Source organism: Paramisgurnus dabryanus, chromosome 21, assembly GCF_030506205.2.
Source record: "Paramisgurnus dabryanus chromosome 21, PD_genome_1.1, whole genome shotgun sequence".
NCBI classification, from domain to species: domain Eukaryota; kingdom Metazoa; phylum Chordata; class Actinopteri; order Cypriniformes; family Cobitidae; genus Paramisgurnus; species Paramisgurnus dabryanus.
In genome coordinates, this window is record NC_133357.1 from 24,229,261 (window position 1) to 24,256,952 (window position 27,692).

A 27,692-nucleotide genomic window follows, 5' to 3' on the forward strand; every position below is an offset into this window, starting at 1 on the left:
AGTGTACTCATTACAGACTCACAAAGACAAAAGCAAGGAGTAAAAGATGCAGGCGAGAGGGTGATAATAAACATTTAAGATGACACATGGCCACATGACATGATACAAACTCACTTAGCTAATGGCTAACAACTTAGGGTTAGGTTTGATTTAAAGGGCCCATGTCACAGGACTTTTTTAAGATGTCAAATACATCTTTGGTGTCCCCAGAGCACATGTGTGAAGTTTTAGCTCAAAATACCATATAAATAATTTATTATAGCATGTTAAAATTGCCACTTTGTAGGTGTGTGCAAAAATGTGCCGTTTTGGGTGTGTTCTCTAAAATGCATGTTTAGATCAAGTGCAAACACTGATCACAATGATGGTGGTTTGTTGAAATTGAAACTCAATTGTTCTGTGAATTATTTTCTCTCTGCACTAAATGGCAGTGCTGTGGTTGGATTAAGGGGTGGTTTTATTATAATAAGAGCTCCTTATGACATCATAAGGAGAGCCAAATTTCAACGACCTATTTTTTCATGTGCTTGTAGAGAATGGTTTACCAAAACTAAGTAACTGGGTTGATCTTTTTCAAATTTTCTAGGTTGATAGCATCACTAGGGACCCAATCATAGCACTTAAACATGGAAAAAGTCAGATTTTCATGTCATGGCCCCTTTAAGGTGAGTTCTAACAAAAAATATATTTATAGTACCATGTTTTCAACCTGTATCATGATAAAACTATAGGTGTTTATAATACCTTTAACTTTGTGTTATGAATATTAAATACATGAATATTGTACTCATTGAGTGTATATAGACTTGAAGTACACAGCTTTGTTTGATTTGTTGATGTCATTACTACCAAAACAGGAAGTTTGGACAACCTAAAGCATGTCTCTGCCCTTAAAAATAGCTAATAGAGAGCTGAACGGATGACGCAACCGAGCCTACAAAAGCTTTACATGGGCAAAAAAAAAACAAAAAAACAAAAAATAACAAACACAACTCTGAAGTTGGAAACCTAAATGCATTTACTAAAAAATAAAAAGCTAACATTGGGCTATAAGCAAACTAAACAACGATCGATCGACTTCAACGTAATAAACACCAATCTTCGACAGCTCTTTAAACTTTATTAAATGCATTAAAAACATGATGAGGAAATACTCTGTGGATTAATCTTTTTGGGAATTGTGCCTATGTTGTGTTGTTTTTGAGATTTTCATGTGTGATGCTAGTTAAACTCCCAGATGACATCTGTAAGCCCATGTAACAACTTTTTTTAGAAAAAAAATCACGAGTGGGGGTTTTACTGATGTTGTTGTTGATGTAAAATAAATCATGAATATCTGTTTTGTTAAATCAAGATCTTATTTGAGGTGTTTAACCAAAACCCCTTAAAAAAAATACATTAACTTCGGGATGGTAGATACGGAAGTGTTAAAATGCTAACTTGTTTCTGGGTTTTGCCAACAAAAATATGTTATCCCTTTATAGATATCCTCAATGCGAACGTGTTTATACTGAAAGTCAAAAAACTTTCAGTCTGATTTCATAGGGACTTAAACCAAATTGTTTTCTTTAAAGTCGCTTGTCAATATGTGATGTTTAACTTTTCTTTTATCCTTTGTAAACAAGCCTGGTTGTTTTGTTCTAATAAATTAAAGTGGCAATCTGTACAATTTTTTTTAGAAAAATGAACAAAAATCAATTATTGAATATGTAGGAAAAAGATCAGAGTTTTAAACTCTTTACCTTTCCCCAATTCACAATGGTAAGCTTATAATAATGATTTATAATTTGAGCTGTCGGGTCTGTTTTCCCAGGAAAAAGTTTGAAAAACGTAATTCGTCTTTGCGTGATTCACGTCCGTAAACACAAAAGAGGAGCCGGTCATTTCATCGCATGTGCTCCGGATGGGAGTGTGTAGTTAGTTTAGTAAACAGTTGCTTAAGAGTATAAAGTGTTATCTAGATGGCGGCATTTAATTTGTCAAGTTTCAAAAAATGATAATCTGGGGAACGGCATGTAAATATGTCCGTTTATTACAGTTTCTTACATCGAGGGAATCATCTGTTAAAACTGTGAAAGCTCAAACTGTGAGCTCGTGCTATACAAGAGTTAATATCAGCCGGGCTTTTCAACATCTGAAGTGATTAAATACTGAAGCACAGACACCTTCCTCTGAACCGGTACGGCATCTGTTGAAACACTTACATTATCATTGAGTCAGAAAGTGCAATTTTATATTTTAATCAGAGATGGCGATAGAGAGGCCAGAGTTATGGACTGCTAGGGGTTGGCTATATGACCAAAATATTCTATCACGATAGGATTCATTTTATATTATGATAACGATTTGTATCACGAAAGAGGTTTTTTATGTTTTAATAAGGTTTTTCTGTTATTAAAATCTTTAATACCAAAGAAATGTTCATAATTCTCACAAAAACCTTATACAAGCATAAAAAGATGATAAATATAAACTAAACTCAAGCTCTCTGAAGATAACAGTCAATGATAAAGGAATAATAATAAATAATTATGTATGTATGTATGTATGTATGTATGTATGTATATATTTGTTATTTAAGGTAGAAAAGTGATTTAGTCAAGAGCAGTGAGAGATTTTCTCTTAATGCTGTTTCATAAACATGAGTGACAGACGGGAGCAAAATTAGGTAACTTCCCCTTTAAGAGCAAAGTTCGGACCCAATGTTACACGTGCGTTTTCTCTTTTAGCTGTTGGTCGTGTTTATGAGGATACTTGCAAAAGACGGGAATGGCGCATATGTGTATGTAAGGCTAATAAAGCGGGAAAAATGCTCACAAGCTTAATGAGCAGCGGTTGCGTGACTTGCGCGCTCCTGACAGGGCCCTTTCACCTACTACTACTCTTTGGCACGTGCTATTATGAAGAGGGATATTTATATTCCCGAAAGCATTTGATCATTTGCATACGCCTGTACACAAATAATTATTTTGCTACTGCCTTTACTTGAGGAGCTCCGATGCAAAAGCTGCTAAATGCCACCATTTGAAAAATTACGTTTAATATGCTCCTCAAATACTTTCGCTACAAATCCGCTTAAACCGGGACATTGAAAATACCACTTTGTTGCCAAAAATGTCAGCAAAATCATCTAAGTACACAAAAGATGAATTTGATGAACGATGGTGTGCGAAACAACCATGTATCACATTCGAACTTGTGACTCCCTTGTGAGTACTTGGACCTGAATACAACCCGAATGTGGCAGTTGCATCACAGCGCCCCCTGTGGTTCAGTTTCTTGAACTTTTTGACTTGCGAGTTTTATGTGTATCGGCATCGGCCAATATGTGGCTGCCATGTTCGCCGATTTTTTTCCGGCATTATTTACAGACAGTGCGTAAAGCCGCAAGCACAGGTCATGTGACTAAAAACAACCAACCTTTCCATGACAACATCAAAACATGGTTCCATAGCAGCCTCACCTGTTTTTACTATTTGTTAAATATAGTTTTTTAAAGTTCTATACATTACTTTTTTAAAATTGAGACTTGTAACATTTGGCATCATCGTGTCATTTTTATGATGTAAATTGAATGAGCAAAGCAGTATTGGCTCCAAATATCGGCTCAAGAAAATCGGTAGCCTGTATCGGTCATCGGCTAAAGCTGATGAAACAAAAATCGGTATTGGTATCGGCACTGAAAAATCCATATCGGTCGATCCCTATTTGTAATGTTTCTAGTTGTACTTTAAGTGATTTTATAACTCTGTACTATGTCTTGTCCAAAGAAGTTAGGGATGCACCGATACCACTTTTTTGGAATACGAGTACGAGTACTTGCATTTCAGTACTTGCCGATACCGATACAGAGTACTTGATAAAAAACATGATTTAAATTTACAGGTAACAGCTTTAGTCATATAATTTAACAAAAAAACAAGGGACTAGTTTTCCATTTTGTTGTAAACTCTGCCTCTTTGGACAACACAAGAGGCATTAACCCCTTACATGCCGCTCAAACATAGACATTTCTCAGACCGTGGTATTGATCCCTGGTATCGGGGGACTTTTAACGAGTACAAGTACTTTAGAAAATGTGGTATCGAGGCCGATACCTGATACCAGTACTTACACTTACACGCACTTAGAGGGTTTTGCAGCGAAAGACAATCAAATTTTTTAAATACCAATGAATTCACTAAAGTGACATTTGTGAAAATAAGGCATTTAAGCTACTGACTAATAACATTTCCATTGCCATTAAAGTGAAATTACTGAACCTAAACATGATTAAAAACTCATCATTTGTAAATCTTTTAAAATTAATTGTATATTATGCTACGTATTTAAAATTGAACACTAAAAGCTTTAACCAGTAAAATCAAGATACATATGTAGAGTGGCATGACGGTTATGCTGACCTGACATTGTCGTGTTTTTGGATGTAAATTTTGTGAAACATCATGTCTTCTTTCTTAGCATTGATGTCAGCCTTCATTTCCATAGCAACGTGCCTTGGCAGAACCGAAAGCAACAGGCGTTCCTGAAAATTGTAGGGAGGATGAGATAGATTATATTACTATACATCAAACATTCTTACTTTATTGCGAATTCTTTATCTTTATGTGTCAATAACCAACAGCCTAATGTATATACTGTCGCTCATGAAACTTATATAGTATAGTCATTAGGCTGGTTTCAGGTTCACATGACCCTGATCAGGTGTGTTTCTGTTGGTCACTAAGACTTTGGGACGACCGACCTGCTGCTGGTTTTCTCTTTGCAGGTGCAGTCGAGCTTGGATGTAGCCTCGTGTCTCTTGAAAGGCCTGTCTCTGCGAGACCTCTGCTGGGTAGTGGGTGCAGATCCCGATGATGTTGGTGCACAGGAAGATCAGCACGTTGGCACTTAGCTGTGGGGAGAAAAAAAACATTCATTAAATCTGTATCCTGTGTTACGCTAAATATTCACAGCTAAAATGGCTTTAGCTCACTGCTCTGGAATTCTGGGACATCTGTCGTACTCGGAGGCTTACTCAACTGCTGTGGGAAAAAAGACCGACCTCTGACCTGGAGACGCTACTTCCTCTAGAGAGGTTACGTTGGGGAGCCAGAACTGAGCTAAAAATGGAGCCTGAAACAGTGCCAGGACTGTAACTTCCTGTAGGTCAATGAAACGAGAGGATAATGGGAGAATGATGATGAGGGTTACCGGAGGTCATACGGTTCACACCACCACACCACTGCCAAAAGCACTGCAGAGCTGCTACGAACCACTTGTTGGTCTATTTTCCTCAAACCCCTAAATATTTAAATAAACACTATACTTACAACTCAACCCAGAGGACACATTATGAGGTCTGTACAGTGGGGCAGAGGCCAAATGTGGCACGAGTCACAAAAGCCCCTTTGGTAGCAGAGCATTGGTAGTAGAAAAACTGCCATAGAATTGCTAGAGTGCCTTCTTTGTGAATGCAAACATGTCCCGGAATCGATCCCGGGATTGGGACCTTGTAACATTGCCAGGATCAGTTTCGGAATGCACCCTGTAAGAACAAATGGCAGGAGCCATCCTGTAAGTGGTGTTTCAATTGGCCAATTGAAATATTTAAGCACAAAAAGACGCGAAACAGGTCTCAATACTTAACCCATGCGTTGTTTGGCAAATCTTGTTTGTGCATCTGAAGACTTCAAACAGCACGCAAATACAAGCAAATAGTTTTGGCGAAAATGCCAAGTTCGAGTTTGTTTTCTTGCACTTGAGCTGACATTTAACACAAAATTATGCCAAAATGACATGATTATAGTAGTAAACAGTCTTTTACACCTTAAATAAATGTAAGCAGTTGAGAAATAAAATGCATGTGTAACAGTATATTGGATCTGCGTATTTAAAGTGACAGTACACTCAAAAAAATGCTGGGTTGTTGTTACCTAACTGAGTGTTCTGTCCAATACTGATCCAAACATCAAACATGGATTTAAAACAGCCCAACATTGAGGGGTGGTTTCCCGGCATAGACTGTAAAATAAGATGGACGACGCCTGTTCGTTCTCTTCCATTGGTGAAAAGTGAAGCCGCCAGTGTCCCGATACGGCGCTGACATCTTGGGTCTTGAGTCTTCGCAGTAGCGGTTTTGGGACCAGTCCTGCGCAGTAGTGAGCAGGAAGGGAAGCCGCGAAGTCAAAACCCCGCCCTCGCTCTCGTAGAATGGCATATTACACGATATCACAGCTGTCAATCATGTCGAGACACCACTGTTTTTATATAAATGAATAACTAACTAAAAACAAACTTATTTTAAAAACAAACATTTGAATTTACATCAGCGTGATAAAAACTACAGTAAATGACAGAAACCAGCTTCGGAAAAAAGATAATTGAAGTGTAATTAAATTGCTTAGTTGGTCTCAAGTCCCATTGAATAACATGGGGAGGCGGGGTTTATGACCTATACTGGGACCAGTCACTGAGGGGCGATCGAGACGTTTTGGCTTCACTTTTCAGGGCTTGTGTTTCCCGGACAGGGATTAGACTAGTCCTAGACTAAAATAAATGTAAGAGATGTCCAAACTGAAAACAACTTGTACTGACATATCTTAAAATACATCAGTGCCCTTTGTTTTGCCTCAAAATGCACACAAGTAATGTTTTTAGTAAGGCATGTTTGTTAAAACTAGTTATATTTTCTAATTAAACTAAGGCCTAGTCCTGGTTTAAGCTAATCCCTGTCCGGGAAACCACCCCTTAGTGTATAAACCTGATGCTGTTTTTAATGTTGATCAAAACACAGACAAAGAAAATCCAAATTTCCTTGTCTTGACTGAATAACTTTTGTAACTTTAATAAGAATTAATAAAAAATACAGACTATGCAGTTTTATCTGACTACTTTATTCAGAAAACTACAGACCAACATGAAAAACCTGAAAAGCACGGTTTAATTCATTTGTATGTTTGTTCAATTGTATTTATTTGCTCATAATTAGATTTTTTTATTACCGACCATTAAGCCTACTTGTCTTTGACAATATTTTACATTTATATGAGTTAGGCTAGTAGTTATTTGTGAAGGTTACATTAAAAACAATAAACAGGCATATTTTTTATATTCTATTTAATGGTCACGGGGCGGGCAGGGTTGCCAAAATAGATGCAGTGGTGCAGGGGCGGGCCAAATAATTTCATAAAAGTAAGACCCGCGGGTTGGAAAAAACCTAACCCCTTCACTAACTATTCAATATATTGCCCAGTAATAATTACTGTAATTCACTCCTATAGGCTGCAATAACGTAATCTGTAAATACATTTTGATTCACTCTCAACACACAGATCAAACGTAACATGACCATCTCATATCAAAGCTATAAACCTGTAAAACCACTTCACTATGTCAAACACGTTAGTTTATTATCAGCAATATTAATTGATCCGCTCTTAAAGTTTACATTTATGCTGCTGTCCAAACTATTGAGGATTTATCTGAAATGATAGCATAAAACAAACAGCTGAAGCAAGCTTCAATAATAACAAATCTAAAGAAAATGTTTTACTGTACAGGGCTGTATGCAAGCAGAGACAACACGCTGGCCATTAGATTCTGTGTTTCATCATAAGAAATGAAAAACCAAAGTGAAAGGCAATAATATTGAAGAGCAGGGTGTGTGTGTGCGTGTAAACCAGATCCTGTTGGCCACACTGACATAAGGCAGATGGCTGTGAGCTCTGTTTACATTAGAGTTTCTGTTCAAGCCTGGTTTGTGTGCGTGTGTGCACATAATATATGAGTCAACGTGCACGTGCAAATGGGTGCTTTTTATTTTCTTAGACAACAAACATCTGCAGTGGTGGTATCGAAGTTGGGAGATGTCAATTCTTTATTATTAATTATGTATGAATAAAATAATAGTAGTATGTATCTTATGTATTATGAGTATTATTATAATTATAATACACTTTTTTTACAGTTACTGTTACTGCAATTATGTGGTTACGCTGTTGATCTGAAGTTAACTTCCGAATGCGTATGTTTATCGGTCTGGCTAAACTAGTCTATGAAACAAATACATTGTCGAAAAAAAATAATTTGGTTTTCTAAGGATGAGGGGACATGGTGAGCATGGATCACTTCATGAAGGCGGCCAGGCAAGAGATCAAGGATCTGTAATGTAAACATTGTTTACATAAATTTTACACAGTAATGCTAGCTCAGTGTAGTAGTTGATACAGGTAAGGTAATTATCTTGTTATTTATTTTGCTTGTTATTCAGAAATAATCTACTTTAAAAAGACTTGTTATTGTTTCTTTGCGGAAGTCTACCGGACGTTAAGTTTGGGCCACAAAACTATTTGTTTATGTTGTTGCGCTAATGTTTCTCTTTGAAAAAATTGCAATAATATCATGTATTCTGTAATATTTATAAAATAATATATATTCTAAAAATGTTCCTGTTTAAAATAATGAAAAGCGCTATTGAAATACAACTGACCTGAAAAAATATTTCAATAATTAACATTTAAAATCACACCTACACTTAAACAAAAATGCTGAGTTATTTTCAACCCAATGATGGGTCAAACAGGGGCAAATTAGTTTACTCATTTATGAATTTGTTCAATTTTTCCTTATTAATGACTAGTCACGTGATTGTTGGACGAAAAAGAAGCAAGAGCAACACTGTCATGACCGCAACCTTCTAAAAACTGATGCCATTATTCCGAGCGCGTCATTAAATGCCTGCGTGTCAGGGAGCGGGAACACACTCGCTGGTTTTAACCCTCTGCGCACTAACAATCTCTCTAGTGCAAGGAAATGTCAGAGCCGCACGTATTACAAGCTCGTGTGCGAGGAATAGTCTGAATCATGCGCATTACAAGTTTGGGTGCTGAAAGGAGTCCATGCGCGCATTAAGTCCAAGTGCTTCCGAGAAGGAATCCGCGCGCATTACAAGCTCTCTTACACAAAGTCAAGCCAACAAACCCTGTCATGCGACAAAAAACACGCAATGCGCATGGTATCCTCTTGTAAAACAACAGGGGGCGTATTTGTTCCTCAGACATTGCACAATAAATGTGACACCCGAATATATCATTATAAATCGTGAATGAAAAGTGAGAGTCGAACGAATGTCAAGCAGTGAACTAATTGTTTACAGTATTTATATTAGGTCAGAAACGTCAAGATTGTGAGGCAAACAAATAGTTTTGGATTAAAAGGCTAGGAAATACCATTTCCTTGGACTTTTGGGAATTTATGAAAAATTTGTTTTGGAAAATTTCACCGACGCGGATAAAGGGAAGATTTTCAAGGTAAATATCCTAAATCGGCGCTGCCCAGTTCAGGTAACTAACAACTAGATTACTGTTTTATGTCTGCTATAAATCTTATTATGCTTTGTGCGTGCGCTTAATGGAATCCTGAGAGTCTAAGCTTTCAAACAATGTGCCGCATGACTGTATATTTTAAAGATTTAATGCTTCAAAGTTACAATGATGTTTATGTAGCTTCACGTGCAAGGGAGGGGGTGAGCTGTGTACGGCACAGTGATCCTTATCAGGCTAATGTGAAACGATGATGATAATAATAATAACCGTCACCAACTATCGTCATGAAAGCCCGCTGTTGGCGATATGTCTGACGATTGTCAATAGACGATACTCAGTTTAAATGTTCAATCTAAATAAAAATGCTCCATGTTAACACCTCAATCGGAATAAAAAGAGCCAAACTGATAAAAAATCGAATGGGTTTGAGATGGGTGGTTTATACCTTTTGTAATCCACTCAAAAGTACATGTAAACACTTGATCAGTAACTGAAACTGGGACGCTCTGCGCATGTGCAATCTTCTTCTTTTCATTTTTAACAGCGGTTGGAAACCCCACTTAAAGGGGCATTTTTGCCACCTACTGGACTGGAGTGTGGAGCATATGCCATGACATAGAATCACATTATTTATTGCCTTTCTCTTCAATATCTTGCAGCCTTTATTATATAGATCAGTAATTCTCAAAGTGTGGTCCGCGGACCACTAGTGGTCCTACCAAACCCCCCCAGTGGTCCGCCAAAAGATGACCTGAACTAGGCAAGTGTTTATACAAAAGTCACTTATTTAAGTAGATTTTTTAATAACGTAAAAATGGAGTCAAAGAAAAGATCAAGCGTCAACTGAAAGCAGCTAAAATCCACAGATCTATTAGATTTGTAATGTACTAGTTTTTGTTTCATGTGAAAAATCCCTGTAATTTCAGTGATTTTGAAAAATTTTTTCAGCCTTTTATTGTTACCATAGTTACAACCATAAACTTCATATACCCACCACCTCAGTTTTAAACCAATGGCTCTTTGGAATGACATTAAGTGGGACCTAGGCTGTTATAGTCTGTTTAATTTCAGTTTTTCAGTATGTGCAGTTTGTTGTTCATATTAAGCTGCAACTCATTTTACATTTACTTTTTCTAATGAAATAAAATTCATACTGTATAATAATATCTGAACATAGCATTGCATTTGTGTTTAAAAAATTAGTTTTGGACTTGAAACAGTTGCATATTAAACTTAAATTTATCTTATCCTTCATATTTGGTTTTTTGGGGAGCGTGTTAGAGTGGGATTCTGTTAGGTGGTCCTCAGAAACAAATTGGAAGATAAAGTGGTCCTTGGGCTGAAAAAGTTTGAGAAACACTGATATAGATCAACTTTATAATAACAGACAAAGGATGTGTTTGTGTTCACACAGAAGCCTTTCTGATATTTTCAGATATTTTCTGGGAGCAAAGTGCTGTGGGGTTTTAGTACAGCTGATTTAAATCATGATTATTTTGATTGAGTGACAATGACAATAGAACTGCAGCTTTTACGCTCTGCACTTTCTACGATTTCATGACATAATTTGAAACAAGGAGTAAAAAGCAAAACCGTCTTTATTAGTGTCGGTAGATGTCATTCTAAGTAATACCAGTATCGTCACAGAACATTTGTATTGGTGCAACCCTAATTAATCTATATCTTGTGGCCCTAAGGCATTATACTGTATGAAGAATACCAGTTCCCTTTTAGTCGGTCACGACGTGCATCTCCATTTTCTACATACGTTTCCCATAAACATGACTTTTTGCAAGCATTCATGACATTGCTGTAATCTGTGTTATCAGCTGTGTGTGTGATCACAGTCAGGTCCTAATTGCTTACTCTTCTTCAGAGAATGAGTTCAGTGGGTTTAAACACACTAACACACAAACACACACACACACACACACATACTCGTCCATTGTGTTTGCGCAATCTGACACCTCTCTCCTGCAAAAGATTTATTAGCAATAACCATCACCAGCGTTGGGATGCATACAGACTCTATTCACCCTCATTTCTCTCTGTCAGTCTTCTCGTCATCTTTGTCTTTGGTTTTCACTCAAAAATCATCAAATAAATGTATTTTCCTCGCTCTCTCTGCGGCGTCCTCTAACACACTCGCTTTAAAGTGACATTTTCACAGACACCGAGAACATCTCTTTCCTTAAAAGACAATGTTTACAGATCCCGTTTTGTGCCTGCCAGATTTTTTCTGTAAAAGTCAATGAGCGCATGAAGGATCATTTAAAAATCAGATATTATGAAGTGTCGGCTGCAGGCCATGTATTGCTTTGAAGGTTGGGACAGGGACCTTTTAAGGAACTATCTGAGTTAAATGTGGCTTAAGCTCTGTCGATGGAATGTATGTGGCATGCATGTACAATCATTTTGGGTTTTATTAAAGTTTTATAAAAACAAATACATTCCACATTGGAGTATCTTTGGGACGAGCATATAAACAGATTTTTTATTACTAAAATCACTGATGTTTAATTAATTTCTCCTAAAAAAGACAATGATTTTTTTCCATTCAGCTTTAGGGTTTAAAGTTTTATAACTTTTTCTTTTTAAGTCATTTCTGTGCTATAACCAGTTTCATTATTCAGGGTACCCCCAGGATTGTCAAACCTAAATTCAAGGCTTTTTAAGACCTTTTTAACACCACTTCAAATGAAATTTAATACCTACATCGAACCCATTCGGGTAGAATAAATCATTTTAAATAACATAATATACCTCAAATAATTACTATTTACAAGTGTTTGAACATTCATGACAACATGCCTCTGAAAGGCTGAGTCAAACGGCCTAACCCTTATCTTTACCCAACAATCAAAACCAACAATCAAATAGATTTAATAGATTTAAATGTATATTTATTGTAAATTTGAAAATCCCTAAATCAGGGATGGGCAACTGGAGGGCCAAGGGCCACATGTGGCCCTCCTCTTTATCTTGTGCAGCCCGCCACGTTTTAATATGACCATTATGTCGGAGAAGGTAATTTATGTTAAAACAATAGCCTTGTTTGATCCATGAAATAAGCTGCAAACCAAACAATAACACCAATTTTAAGGTATACATTTTTTGCTGTTAAATATAGTTAAGATAATAACAACATCTAATACCACTCATCAGTAATGCTCTGAACCAGAACAAAACTGACAAACAAAATTAACCATATTATGGCAAATGAAACAAAAACCCCTCAAACACAACAACAAATTAAAATGTTATGCTATTTTGACCATAAAAAGACAAGAGATCTGTTCACTGCACCAAACAAAAAACTGGACACAAGCTCATATATAGATATAGTTCTGTTAATCTTTATACAGGATCATACTAAAGTTTTCGTATGCTAACTTAGTGTGACAATGTAAATATGTAGCCTATAGTATATATTGCAAGGTGATATTATCTAATTAAACAGTAAACAAAATATATAATAGCTTTCAAATTTGCGTTATTGTTTGCAGCTTATTATTGCATGGATCACACAAGACTATTGTTTAACATATAAATGACCTTCTCCGACATACTGATCATAATAAAACGTGTCTTCTCTACCTAGATTTACTAGAGACGGATTGTGGAACAGAAGATTGTGTGTGTCACTGATTAAATCAAACAACCGATCACAGGTGCGAGGACACCCGTCATTGTCCCGCCCCCACAGTCCCAAAGTCAACTTGATTGAGCAAGTGCGTGTTGTGCAGCTGCAAGAGAGAGTCGAACGAGCGCTCATCCCAGCCTTTTAACTTAACTTTTTACTTTGCTCGCGTGACTGCATTTGTGCACTTTGAGGTGCACTCTCGGGAGGACGTTTTTCTGCGCGCGAATAGTTTTCTGTGAACACGCGAGAATGCTTTCCCGTGCGCGAATAGTGTTCTGCGCGCTCGCTAAGATGCTTTTCCAAACATGAATAGTGTTCTGCGCTCGTATCTGTCGCTCGCGCGTGGTTTTTGTGCACGCGAGTTTTGTGTCTGAATTAACAGCATATAAATCTATTGATCATTTGAAAAATTAAGGCTAGACTAGCATACTCTTCTTGAGCCCGCAACACGTGTCATCTTCGTGCTATGTCACAGAAAGCACAAATCAAAACTCCACATGGCCAGTAATAAGCAAGTGAAGTGGTTCAACAAACCGAAATAATCCATCATTTATCGGCTTTCATTTATCGGCCTAATTTTGCTATCAAACCGATGACCGATAATATTAAAAATAAGCAGTTATCGGCCGATAACGATATGTCGGCCGATATATCGTGCATCCCTAGTACCGATTCTTTACGAATAAACCCAACAACGCGTACCGCGGGTGGAGCAACACATACAAGCAAGCAACACACACAAAACATGATCCCACTATATCTGGATAACTCATGATTTCCTACATGTCCGTGTCATTTACATTTTATGCACTTATGAGCCGACTGCCAACAAAACACAGACACTTGATGCAGTTTTACTTACCGCTTGCGACTACTGACCCAGTTGGGACTGTCCTATTTCCACAAAATCCGGCATTAAACAAACACACGCACAACTTCGCTTCTACCCCAGATAAGCAAACTATATCCACCGTTTCCATAATGGTAGGTTCTACTGAAAGCTTCACAAGCACTGAAATTGCCCATAAAATAATTAGGGGTTGTGCACACCAAAACTTTTAAACAGGGCTGATCAACGCCTGGAGGACACCGATTGCCAGCTGTTTTTCAGCTGAGCGCTTTGGTAGCTGCGATACTTCAGCTGTGAGCTGGTTGGTTGCTGTTAGGGCTGAACGATACATCGAATTTTCATCGTCATCGCCATATGAATTCACGCAATGAACACATCGCAACAGACAGCCTTGACGCGATGAATGAAGGGAAAACGGTAAGTGCATGTAATAAACGTTTGACCTATCATGTTTAGTCCTGAAGACATGCCCTGCGTCCCAAACCGCATACTTCCATACTATATAGTAGGCGAAAAGCACTACTTCTCGTACTCTTTGCATACTATATAGTATGGAAGTAGGCAGTTTGGGACGCACGGATGGTTTGCGCGTTCATGCTATTAGGCCAATCAGGGGAACCCCCAAGTCAGCTACGCTCAGAGTGATTTGTGAGGTGTCAGTTGCGACGCTGTTCCTGTTAGCAAAAACGATGGAGAGGAAGGAGAGAAGAGTGAGGAAAATGTGTTGTCAGACGAAGACATTGTGGTAAAAAGGAACAGCACTTCAGCTATATCATGGAATTATTTTGGATTTAGGAGAGATGACGCCGCAAACACAGGTACTGTGAAAGCGGTGATTCACATATTGCGTCTATTGCGCGCTCAAGTTCATTATTTCAAATGTATGTGCGCTCTGGAAGTGCCGTGGTCGCGACTCGCACGTGGTGCAACGCGCTCGTTATTTCCAGGTATTTCAAAAACATTTTAACTTTTCAGAAAGACACAAGCGCAGCGTGCAGATCATGTGACAATAACCTACGTGTCTAGCGGGGTTTTTTTAGGCGCGACATGTGAATGGCCCCTAAAACATGAAAAAATATAAAATATTTATCGCAACTCACGTCGTCATCGCAACATTAAACAATGTCATCGCACATCGCAACTTTTCCTCACATCGTGCAGACCTAGTTGCTGTGGTAATGTCCCGCCCCTCCTCCACTGTGAATGGACAGCCATGTGAGAGCTGACATTGACGAGCGGAGCTTTTCACCCAAAGTTGAATATTTTTCAACTCTCGGCGCTCAGCGCTGAAAAACCGTTGAGCGCTGGTTTTCAGTGCGGAAGAAAACCGCTAACTGCTGGCTTATTTGAAAAACCCTGAGCTTTCATTGAAAACAATTGAAAACATGCGCCGGCCGCGGGTGCAAAAGCTTTGGTGTGCACAAAACAAGTTGTTACTAGGGCTGGGCCAATAACACTTTTTCATGTCTGATACCGATGTCGATACCACAACCTTGAGTATCTGTTAATACCGATGCTGCCCTTTTATTCAATTAAGTAAGGGATAATGTATAGGCAGCCGGTAGTTATCGCGAAATAAGCCCCGACAGTGTGACCAGTATCACACTGAAGGGGCTTATTTCACGATAACTACAGGCTGCCTCTACATTATCCCGCTTATTACACGGCTACTTGCCACATAAGGAAACGTGCATATGAATTTGAAACGTTTTATTGGCATATTTGATTTAAATTATAATTTTTATCCTTCCGCGAAACTTTGCTAGATGCATAAAATTATTGTAATACCTTATTAAGATCCTCTGCTTCATACTTGTCTGTCTAAATTTTTTCTCTTTTAGCCAGTCTTTGAAAAGTTTTAATGCCCATTCAGTATTTTTTTGTGTGTTGGCTTCGTAGCTGTCATGCTCTCTTTTTCTTGTCATTTTTTGTTCTTCGTAGTTCAATTTTCGTTTTAATAAAAGCACAGTATTATTTTTAACAGTTAAATGCCTGCTCACAGTCTTTACATATTCATTCATTACTTCCTAGTAACTGTGATTTGTTGTATCATTTGTATAGGCCACTATGCCTTTCTCTGCACTGGTTTTTGTTTATCTACCTGTGCCTGCTCTAGATATTATATAAAGTCATTATGATCATTGAAGATTATGTCTGGCTTTTGCATCCTCTGTGATGTCACTAAAGGGGTGGGGGAACTGACTTGCTTCTAGAAAGAAACCTTTGGTAACATGAAACTGTTGGACTGTGACAAAGCGCATGTTCCCATGGGTGTGCAGTAAACTACAGCCTAGTATCTGTGTGGACCATATGAGAATACATTTACATGACAGCGTTGTAGTAGAAAAACTGTAAAATCTCCCATAGACACGACAATGCTTTAAAAAAAAATCAATGTTTACATGTATGCAAATACTTGAAGAGAGATTTCACTTGGTATTAAGATGTGTTTTCATCGATCAGATCACAAGTGGACGAGAGAGACACATTACGTTTACACCTGGTATTTAAATCTGTCTCTTTTGTCCACTTTTGACCACTTCTGTCCTGAATACTGTGAGGGGACGGTCCGTGAGACGGTGGGTGAGTCTCTCTGCTGTCATTCAAACGCGAGCGGGAGTAATTATGAGTTTATATGGACGCAAACTTATATTATGTCGGAGTCCACTGCTTGTTTAGCAAGTAAACATGCTGCACAGTGTTTTTACGTGTATATGTTAGAGCTTTCTCTTTCAGCGCAATTGATGAAATAGGATCGCGCAACTTTCACACGCTTTCAAAAAGAAACTACGGAGAACACCCGCAGTAGTTTTATCAATGAAAGGCTAAAAATAACGCTGTTCACCGTATGTTCACGCCAGAAGTCAAAAAAGACGTAAAACTTGTGTTTAATACCTCAGGTTAGATAAATGGGCGGAGAGAAGGCGGTCGCGTGTGGCTGTTCGAACACATTCAACCACATTTGCGTTCCGCAACTCCAAAGCGATCCGATCGAAAGTGGTTTCGACTACCTCTGAATGTGGTTGAAAGTGGTCGAAAGTGGACGAGCTCAAAACGTTTTGAACACCGTTTACACCTGGCATTAAAGTCGTCCACTTGCGATCCGATCGACGAAAACGCATGTTAATGCCAAGTGTAAACAACCTTATTGTTTCTATCTAGCTGAGCTGTGATCCTATACACATGTGAAATGTTAATAACTATGTGCTACATCTGTGGCATAACAGATGAGAAATATTAATATTTAACACTGAGCTAATGCCCCTGAGACCTGCCGTAGATATTCAACCTTTATGTATGGCCAAAAGGAAACTTTTTACTAAATCCAATCAAACTTCAAAGTTGAATAAATCAACATGTACCTAAATGTTGGTTAAACCAAAAATGGTTAAACCACACCCATTAGGGGGTGTGTGGATGTGTGGTCCTTTGCAAGCTGTCATGACTCTGGGATCGCTCTCGGCAACTCAAGCCCAAATTCCACAACGTCTTTCCAAAGTCTCACATAAATTACTCTGAGATCCCTTCATCCAGTTGGATATGAATTAGCCTGCCCACACTCCATTCGCTGACCATCTGATTCATAAGGAACACAAACATGGCAAGCATTTGTCAAAACGTCAAGCTCCAATCTGATTGGCTGGCAACTAAGACAGTCTCTTTATGTCTAAGTGGGTGGTTCTTGGCCCAGACAAAGGTACAGTGGACCAGACTTTATGGTTAGAGTCAAAAGTTTGGTTACATGACAGCTGGACAGTTGTCACAAGTTTACCAGTGTTCGAAACGATCTTTATACAACACATGTGGATCAATTACATTTATTATGTTATGAATGTCACAAGCACTGAATGGAAAGAAATTTGGCAACGGGTCACTGCTTTTAAATTCCATGGCATGTCCTCAAAGGGCATTGAATGATGGGACATTGCTGCTGAAACGGGTCGGAGCGGCATCCTGCCGGTGCAAAGACTCTGTACGAAACATCTGGAAGTTTGAGAACATCTGCGTGTCCATTATAAATACAAACTTTTCTCCTTATTTACACCAGAACAGAGCTGCAGAAGAAGAGCAAGTCATTTGCCTATATTTAGTTTTTTAAACAAGTTTATCTTATCTTCCAGAGTCATACAGAGCAATGAGACTCCACCACAGCCAGGCTCTTATCATCGAAGGTTCAGTCAGATTAAAGGAAATAACCGTCAAAGATGTCCAAGTCAGGCCCACACTGGCTAACATTCATCCAGCCTGCATTGTGATTGAGGTTCACATGTACAACAACAGCAAACAGTGTACAGCATATTGAATATATACCCACTTAAAATGTGTTTTTTACATCACATCCCTAAACATAATCGAGAACTTGAGCTTATCATATGTAAACAGTAACAATGCTGTTTTGTCTGATAAATTTGCTTCAAAAAGAAAAAAAAAGTGTAGAAAAACAACCAGATCACCCAGAACTACTTAAGAGGTTGTTTCATAGCAGTATGTTTTCACTTTGTAATTGTCTATAAAATACAAACCATTCAAAAATAAAGACCGCTTTAAGAGAGTCTTCCCAGTTTATGTGTAATATGTATCAGACACTTCAAGAACAGACTTTGGGCAGTTCATAGGTGTGGAGATTGAGACCAATTAAATGCCAATTATGAATTAAACTGCAAACAAAGGTAAGTCCTATAATTAGCAGTATGTCTCATCTATAAAACAGGTCTGACATAAGCACTGAATTTCCAAAATGAAGCAACAAATTTCCCAAGAGCCGTAATAGCTGCATGATCATCATTTACGAAATGTGGCCTAACACAAATACTGACAAACTATGTCAACCAAACACTAAAGGTGGTCGCAACCTCACCGACAGAGACTGACCGACTTTCAACGGGTTGTTGAATGTAATATCATTAGCTTCACAAAACTGGAATGTATGGCTCTTATTTAGAAAGAGCATGTATCCAAGGACAACACGGAATGATGAGCAACCTGGTGCAAGGGATACTTGACACTTGAGCGAGGGAAGAAAGTAATATAGGATGATGAGTCATCTTTCACGGTTCCTAAATTTAGGTTGTTTTTGTTTGGTGGATCCTATTGTCCAAAATAACATAGGTAGCGATCTTGTAGGAGTCACTGGGGTCGCGATCATATAGTGGTTGAAGAAAAATTACAGGATTTAAATAAACACAGCTACCAGGTTAGGCTGGATTTTCCAGCAGGAAAGTCATTCAGGTTTTTGCAATGGTTTACACTGTGATCACAATAGCAACGCAGGGTTTTTCCTGGCTGAAAATGAGTTGGAGGTGGTGCTATCCAGATGCACACGTGCATGTGGCTTAACAAGTGACAGATTTTTAGTGTTTTAATAAACAATTAAAGAAAATGACAATTATTAATTTTTAAAAAAAAAAAAACATAAAATTGATTAAATAGCAGCTAAGGTTTTAATTTGCAGTTGACAAACAGCAAAGTTTTTTTTAAATCAAATAAACTTTAGCTTTTAATTTACAGTTCAATATGATCTTTTGCAGCATTCTTATGTTTTAGGTGATGAACTTGATCATAAACAACATCATCTGTCACTTATTGATTATTAAAATTAAAAGAGTATATTAAAATAATTATAGTTTAATTTATTTAATTATAATTAATTTAACAATTATATCACACCCTTATATCAAATATTCCCTCTGTCCATCACCTCATAGCAGTCAAAACTAGGGATGTAACGATTCAACCGTGTGTCCCATTAAAAATGCCTGTCTGAAATCGATTCTGAATCGCAAGGCTGCGATTGTTTGTTTCACGCACAGCTTGTGCGTATACTATGGCACTTGGTCAGTAGGAAGTCCTTATCAATCTAAAATCATAACGAGTCAGCGTTGTTTATAACGTGCATTTAAAAAAGCAACACTTGTTAAACAAAATCATTTAAAGTATTCTTTATTATCATGAAAATACCTGAAACAATTGGAAGAACGGTGATAGAAATATTCCTGTAGACATTTCCTGGAATAGCATTCGTAATGCTACTTCTTCTTTGGCACAAAGGGAGTTTCTGCACGAGTGCGCCCCCTGGCATTCGGATGTGCCTGCATTTCACCGTAATTCATTCAAATTCATTCATTGAGAAAACGCGCATTTGCACGGTTAATCGTTACACCCCTAGTCAAAACTAAACAATTTTACAAGTAATGAACTAAGCATTAACTTTTCAATAATTCACCATTAATTTGCAGTAATTCTTCCTAATAAGTCTTATTAATCTCCGATCGATTCACTGAGCTCTGATTGATTCGCTTGGTGACTGAAAAGTTTTAACCGTTCATTAAAACAAATCGATTTAAAGTGCACCTATTTTATTGCTAAAAAACATAATTTTGTGTATTTGGTATAATACAATGTGTTTGCGTGGTTTATGGTTAAAAAACACATTATTTTCCACATACCGTACATTTTTCTAGCTCCAGATATACTGCTTTCCTCAAACACTCTGATTTTGTACAAAACTCATCGATTTGAAAGCGCTGTGTCCCTGATTGGCCAACTAATCTGTACGTTGTGATTGGCCGGAATACCTCTGACGTCAGCCGGAAATGTGACGCTCCTTACCTTGTTTGAAAGATTCGCTCACAATGTAATGTTGACAGGAGTTAACTTATCGTTTACTTTGGGGTTTGAACCTTTTGCATATTGTTAACATGTACTAAAACATGCTAGTAATACATACTTACACACCAAAGGAAATGTAAAATTGTAATTTCGGACGATATTTGCTCTTTAAAACAATAATTAGTTTTCAAACCATTACTGATCAGGTTGTGTGTTGTGTGAGATCACGAATGTGACTGTGATGTTAAACCACCGAACAATTTTAATGCATCAGATGGAGTAGCCTACAAAGTTTTTGTGTTTTTCGTGAACACAATGACAAAGACACCTGTTGAGAGCCGGAGGCTGTACGAATTTTGTTGGAGGCGGTCACCTCTAAATTCTCTATGCAGGAGACATTGATGCGGTCACCCGCAGTTACGAGTCATCCAAAATTATTTTGATATTCGGGTCGCGGTGCGTTGGGTCGTTTGAAACAAAGACGTCAATGAATAATTTTAAACAATTACTACTAAAATAAAAAATGCAGGCCAGGAAGCGGGTCGGGTACAATATTTTTTCTTGTGGTCAGAGTTGCGGTCGCTTAGTTGAAAATGTTGGTTGGGTGCGGGTTGTTTATACATTGACCCGTGCATGACTGGCAGGAGAAACCCTGCAATGTTTTGGAAACAAGAAACATGGATGTCAGCCATTTGACCCATGTGGTGTTGGTCACTTTAGTTATATTAAGGAGTTTCATCATCAACATGGGATTGTTTAAGTTTTATAACTAAGCAGATTTAAAAGAAATTCAGTTTACACAACCGAATGTTACAGATGTGAATTCGATTTAGGAATGTGCAATGTCCCTTTGTGAATAACTGAACGCATAACAAGATTATAAAGTGAGTCCAAGATGGCGTCCTTACCGGAAGATAGTTGTTATAGTTTGTAGTTTAAAATATGAATATTTTTCTTACAACATTGCATCGATTACCAGCAGAAGACCTTTATTAACCCCTTGGAGCAGCGTGGATTATTTCTATGAATGCACTTTGGGCTTCAATTCAGAAGTTGTTCCCTGATCCCTGTTTTCTCACATTATAAGCTTGGAAGAGCAAGGACATTTACTAAAATAACTCCAAACGTGTTCGTCTGAAAGTTATTAGAAATGTGTATCTCGAATTGCTTGAGGGTGAATAAATCATGGGGTCATTTTGATATTTACCTGGAGGTTGCAGCAGTATTTGAAAGTTTAGACATACGGCAGCTCTCCAGCTAATAGGCGTGGTAAACTTCATTGATTTATTTGGCATTTTTTTATCATTCAAATTTGGCTAGGTGGTTAATATCCCATTTTTCTGTTCTGTCACAAACTGAGAACACATTAATATCGGACTTTACACAGACTTTAAGCTCAAACTGCGATAAAACACAGTTTTCATGGCCCTCCCGCAGAGAATCATTAGTCTATCGATTGATAATTGGTTCTTTTAAATGAAATGCGGGACTTCTGTCACCAAAACGGCCGAAATGAGCATTGCATTCTCCCCTATTCATAGTAATAGCAGTGCCCAATCCTAAAATACCGTACAATATCTTAGTGAGGCACTCAGACAAAGAGTGACAACTATTTCCTGTTACTTTATAAACTTTTTTTTAACAGGGTCAAAATACATACACATTGTCTCACACACAACTATTAGATGGATTCTGGATGCCATAGTTTATTTCTCATTGTTTATTTCTCATGAGAATGCCATTTGTGTCAACCACATGCTTTGTCTTCATTCAAAAAATCCCCACCCCCTACATCGCCACCCTTTCAAACACATGATGAGCAAACAGTAACAATGTGAACCATTGATAGACTTTATATCCTTTTGAGACTGTGTATGTAAGAGAGAAAGGAGACATTGTCAGTTTCTCAACCTCATGTTCTATACTACAGCCTAACAAGTTCAGCGACCACGATTAAAGATTTGCCTAAGAAATACACAATTAAACAATCACAATTAATCCAGCAGCATTTGTGTTTTGGGCTTTCATGCAATGGGAACATAAAACAGCTGACATTTCAGGAACAGCAGAAAGCATCACATCTCTTATCCGACATGAGTCATGATAACACACTTTTAACAATATCATGTTCCCCCCTCAAAAAATTCCAGTCTGCTGGTTTACAGATAAGGCCGTGCGGTAAAAAAGGTGACCGTAACAATTAAGTTTAATTTATTTCCTCGTCCTTTACGGTAAAATCAACGGAGACAAGAATAAACGGGAATCTAATGGAGACTGGCAAATATTTGGATAGTACAGACAGAGACATCCTGAAATACACAAAACCACTACATTCATTGGTTTAGCTGTTTTGGTTGGAGATATAAGCCGACAAGATATTTGTTTAATTCACAGCTCATTTGTAACTCGCCGCCAGTGCAGAGCAGTAAAAATCTTTACAAGGTCATATTTTTTGGAGAAATTATTCAATTGCACAAAATTTAAATTGACATCTTTACTAATACATGTTTATGTTTTATTGTACACAAATCATCAATACATTTGTTCTTATAACTCTTAAGTAAAAAAATATTTATTTTTCCAACTCTGACTATGAAAAAAAGCAAAAATAACAATAACCAATAATATCATATGCTACTATAACAATTCAATATAAACTTTATTGAGAAAATGGCCCACAAGACTGCACTGGAAAAAAATGCAGCATTTTTTTCAAAACAACATAATTTAAGTTAAAGTAATATAAAAATATGTTAACTTGTTTTTATAAGTTATGTCAACTTATGAAAACTTAAAATAGTATGTTGAATTGACTTGCAAAACACAGTGTGTGAATGTTTCCTAACTGGCTCTATAAAAGTCTTACTGCCCCGCCCCTGTATGTCAACTGTTTATACAGATAGTCCCGCCCCACGCTCACGCGTACGCCGTGGATGTTGAGAGTTGACATGTCATGTGCTCAGACTAACACAGAAATGTTTTGTTTGCACTGCAGAGTCAGTGTTAACTGCTTACGAATAGCTTACTTAGTCTAGTTTGCTAGTACCTGCATTATAACATAAATTGCAGTAACAAAACTATAAACAATTTTTAGTCTTCTGTTAGATCACTTAAGCATATATTCTTATTCATTTTCATAGGGTTTTAATTAGGGCTGCATAACATTTAATCGCAACTAATCGTTTACAGAATATATATTTAATTTATATTATACATAAATATGAATACTTAATATATACAAATATTTTTTTAAATTATTATTCTCCAATGAAAGGTTGAATTTTTGTAGATTTTTTTTAATTAAAGATCAAAAGTATTAACGATGCAGATTTATTTTCACAGCCTTTCACAGCCTTCTTTGGTCATATTTACCAAGGGTATGAATAATTTTGAGGTCGACTGTATATATATATATATATATATGGCCGTATATGGGTGCACACATTATCTGATTTCACATATAACAGCTTTCTCACAATATATTAATATACTGCATATTATGATAATGCTGCAAATAATATGTGAAGTAACAGCTTTCAATAAATATTTTTAAAATGCGTTAATAAATCCAACAACCCCTGTGACCGGGCTACACGTCCATAAGAGGTCTCTATGTTAATAAACCATTGCCTCTTTGTTTCTACATTTAAAAGACAAAGCTGGCAAATTATATTATGCCTTTCGTTCTTTTCATAATTTCTATATTTTATTTTATTTATAAATCACTTTGGGTTATCTGATTTAACTATTTGGCTTGTGTTTTGTTTCTGTGCACTTGAGGCATTTTGCATATTTGTTCTGCACTTTGTTTCTTCAGACCTTATTTTATGAAAAAAAAATTATTTATTATAAACGTAAATTCCGATCTAATTTAAGTATGTAAATTTTTGATAGCTTTTCGTTGTATCGATGTTGCGCTATTGCGTGCTGGCCATGCTTGCGCATGTAATTTAGCCGATCGGGTAAGGTGCTCTGCGTCTCATATTTAGGAGTTCATCAAACTAAACATTAAAAAACGGATGTTTTTCGACGAGTATAAGTTTTTAAAATGTATTTAAAACAGAGTGGTTATCTTGTCAAAAGTTAAACTACAAAACAGGTAAGCCGTTTTTTTTATTTCGATGATGAAATGGAAACTAGTATCGGCACCGAACCTATTTCTGCCTGACACGAATGTCTTTCTTGTGATTTAATATTATGGTCAGTCGGTGTTCACTTTCAAATGATAGCAAAGAGATTCCTGAAATAAATAATATCATCCGGTCTTTCTGTATCTAAAATGAATACAGAGATGATCAAAGTCAAAGCAAGCAAGCAGGTATTTCTGTGCTAAATAATAACACGTAGTGTATATGAAATCATTAATTTCAGTGTTTTTCTTGTTATAAATTAACGTTTAATGAATTGTATATAAAGATTAGTTTTTATCATTTACAGTCACAATCACAAATTATTTGTCATTTCTCATTTGTCAGGTTTTTTTGGTCATGACTGCTTTGACGCGCTATATCTCCAAATTAAATAAAAACACTTAATTGTAGCCGGAGTTTCCAAGGCAGGATCACCTTTGTTTTTTTTTTAGGTTTAGTTATCAAAATGTTTTTTGTGTGATGTTCTGTAGATCGTGGCTTTAAAATGTTATGAGGAATAATTAAACAAATGTTGCCTTACATTTTACCTTAAAAAAATATATATAAATGCATCGTCAGTTTTGTCTTCGTTTATTACTTGAAAGACAGTTTTGGTCACTTTATCAGAAAGTTGTTTATGTGTGCTGCTTGTGAAAGAAAATAAAACACCATTGTGTCCCTGAGCAAGACACTTAACCCCTAGTTGCTCCAGAGGTGTGAGACCTCTGACATATATAGCAATTCTAAGTCGCTTTGGATAAAAGCATCAGCAAAATAATAAATAAATAAATAAAAAGATAAAGACAGCCCTAAAAAACAACAACAGCAGCATTAATCTCTTCTAGCCTGGTCCAGCTGGTCTATTTGCAGGTTTTAGAGGGGTTTTGGGCACTCAGCTGGTCAGTCTGTAGACCAGCTGGCCGACCAGCTAAATACCAACTTGGCAGACTGTGAGACCAGCTCAGGCTGCTTTAAGCTTTTTTATTTTTAGCTGGTAGATGATTGCTCTTAAGGAACATATTCAACATTCAAATTTTATCTAACAAACTATAAACAGATAGACAGATAGAAACAGTCTGAGACAGGCAGTTTAGCAGTACTGCATGGCTATTATCAATATTACATGCCAACTATATACTGTTTTCCCAGGACACCGTAGACACGTTACATACTGTAGCATAACAAATTTATGCACAGAAGTAGTAGTAGATCCTTCTCCTACTTAGCCCATAAGCTCTGGAATGATTTAACAAATAATGTTCGAGTATCAGACACAGTCGATCCATTTAAAACTAAACTTAAGACATTCTTCTTTTACAAAGCATTCACATAAAATGTCCAGTAAATATACTTATCCCGCAATAGTTAGTTTGTCTAGAACAAAGCACTTACATACCTCATATTGGGTAATATACTTATGCCGCAATAGTTAGCCTGTCTGGAACCGAGCTGACTTAAACCACTTTACTGTATGACACTTGCATTACATGTGAACAGCCCCTACGCTAATAGGATTCTGTTTCTCTCTCCCTGTCTCGTCCTCGACCCTGAGGACAATGAGACAAACAGACCCAGTTCCTGCAACCGTGAAGGTCATCACACCGTTGATCTACTGACCGTCCTTCTACGAGATGCCCAGCCTGACCAGCGACCACTGGCGGAACCAGTTTAATTCACTTACCCCTTCACATACCCCGATAATATTTATATATATATATAAATATATATGTATCTCTCTCAAGGGTTTTTTCCCTCCTAGGAGTTTTCCCCCTGGACTAGCCAGGAGGGTTTTTCTCCTAGGGGGTTTTTTCATCCGCTGGAGAGTCCGCCACCTTTGGCTTAAATTACTACTTTACTGTATACGTTACATTATTACTATACTCGTTTTTCTATGCTTTTCATACATCTATTAATGTAAAGCTGCTTTGAAACAATTAACTATTGTGAAAAGCGCTATATAAATAAAATTGAATTGAATTGAACTGAGAATATCTAGATGACAAACTACATTTGCCAAACAGTACACAGAATTTCTGCACCTCTACAGAATTGACATGTTCCCCTACCTCAGTGGATCACAAACTGAGGGGTGTCATTGTCATGGATCTCCACATTTTTCCGTGTCCGTACCACGGACTTTCTTTTCCATGTCAGTTTCACGTATAGGTTACTCAATTGTTTTTCCTATTTTCTTTCCATTGTCGCTTGGGTTTGAGGTTAGAACGACTTTCTGTTTCATAAAATGACATCCTAACCCAAACCCCAAATCTTACTCCAGTCCCAAACGACAATAGTTTAAAAATAGAAAAAAACAATTGAGTAACCAATATGTGAAACTGACACGGAAAAGAAAGTCCGTGGGATGGAGATCCGTGACAATGACACGGATAAATGAGTAAAATATTCTGTGACTATACCATGGAACTTTGTGAGATCATGTTGATACATGAATTTATCATTAATTTCTGTGTAATTAAAACTTTGAAAAAAATAAGGCTACTAAATTGCATTATTTAATATTTAGCTTAATTCAAATTCTAAGTTTAAAGGATGCACGCCAAAAAGTTAATTATACAGTGTACACTTCATTATTCAGTAAGTTCGATTTTAAACAACCACATTTATGTATAATGTATAATGCCCAGAAAAACTTTTCACAGAAAACTGTTATACCCAAAGCACAGTGGAAAACATTCCTAAATCATCCATTCCTAAACCCTTCATCATCCATTCATAAATCATCAATTCATAAATCAAATTGTGTTTTGTAATAAATTAAAGAACAGAAATGGAAAAGACTGCTCCATGTTGACAACCCTGCCGATGTGTGCTGGGACAACAAAGTCTTACTCCCAACTTATGGTCATCTCATATTGACTTTCGGTCAACACCCCTATGCGTCACTATTTAACACACATTTAATACCCCTTTAGTGTTGTTTTTCGCCGTGCAGGGTACTTGACTGAATTCATTTGTTTGGCTTAAAAATTATTTGATAAATGTTTGTTAGGGATGCTCCAATCAGGATTTTTGCAGCCTATACCGATTACCGATTTTTTTAAAGATGATATGCACGCTCTTTGATGACTGTAACTATTAACATTTTTTAAACATTAGATAAAGTAACACCACAGATGTTGTTGTCTTTGTTATAT

At 37.1% G+C, this 27,692-nt stretch overlaps 1 protein-coding gene across 2 annotated transcripts in view; it reads right to left on the reverse strand.

The window, feature by feature from the left end:
- Positions 1–27,692, reverse strand: part of adcy6a (adenylate cyclase 6a) — a 64,981-nt gene that overhangs the window by 18,864 nt on the left and 18,425 nt on the right. For both annotated transcript variants that reach the window (XM_065286350.2, XM_065286351.2), the window contains exons 4-5: positions 4,745–4,894; positions 4,404–4,525 (exon numbers count right to left, since the gene is read on the reverse strand). In XM_065286350.2, coding sequence (XP_065142422.1) covers positions 4,404–4,525; positions 4,745–4,894 — 272 coding nt within the window. The remainder of the gene's footprint in view (positions 1–4,403; positions 4,526–4,744; positions 4,895–27,692) is intronic.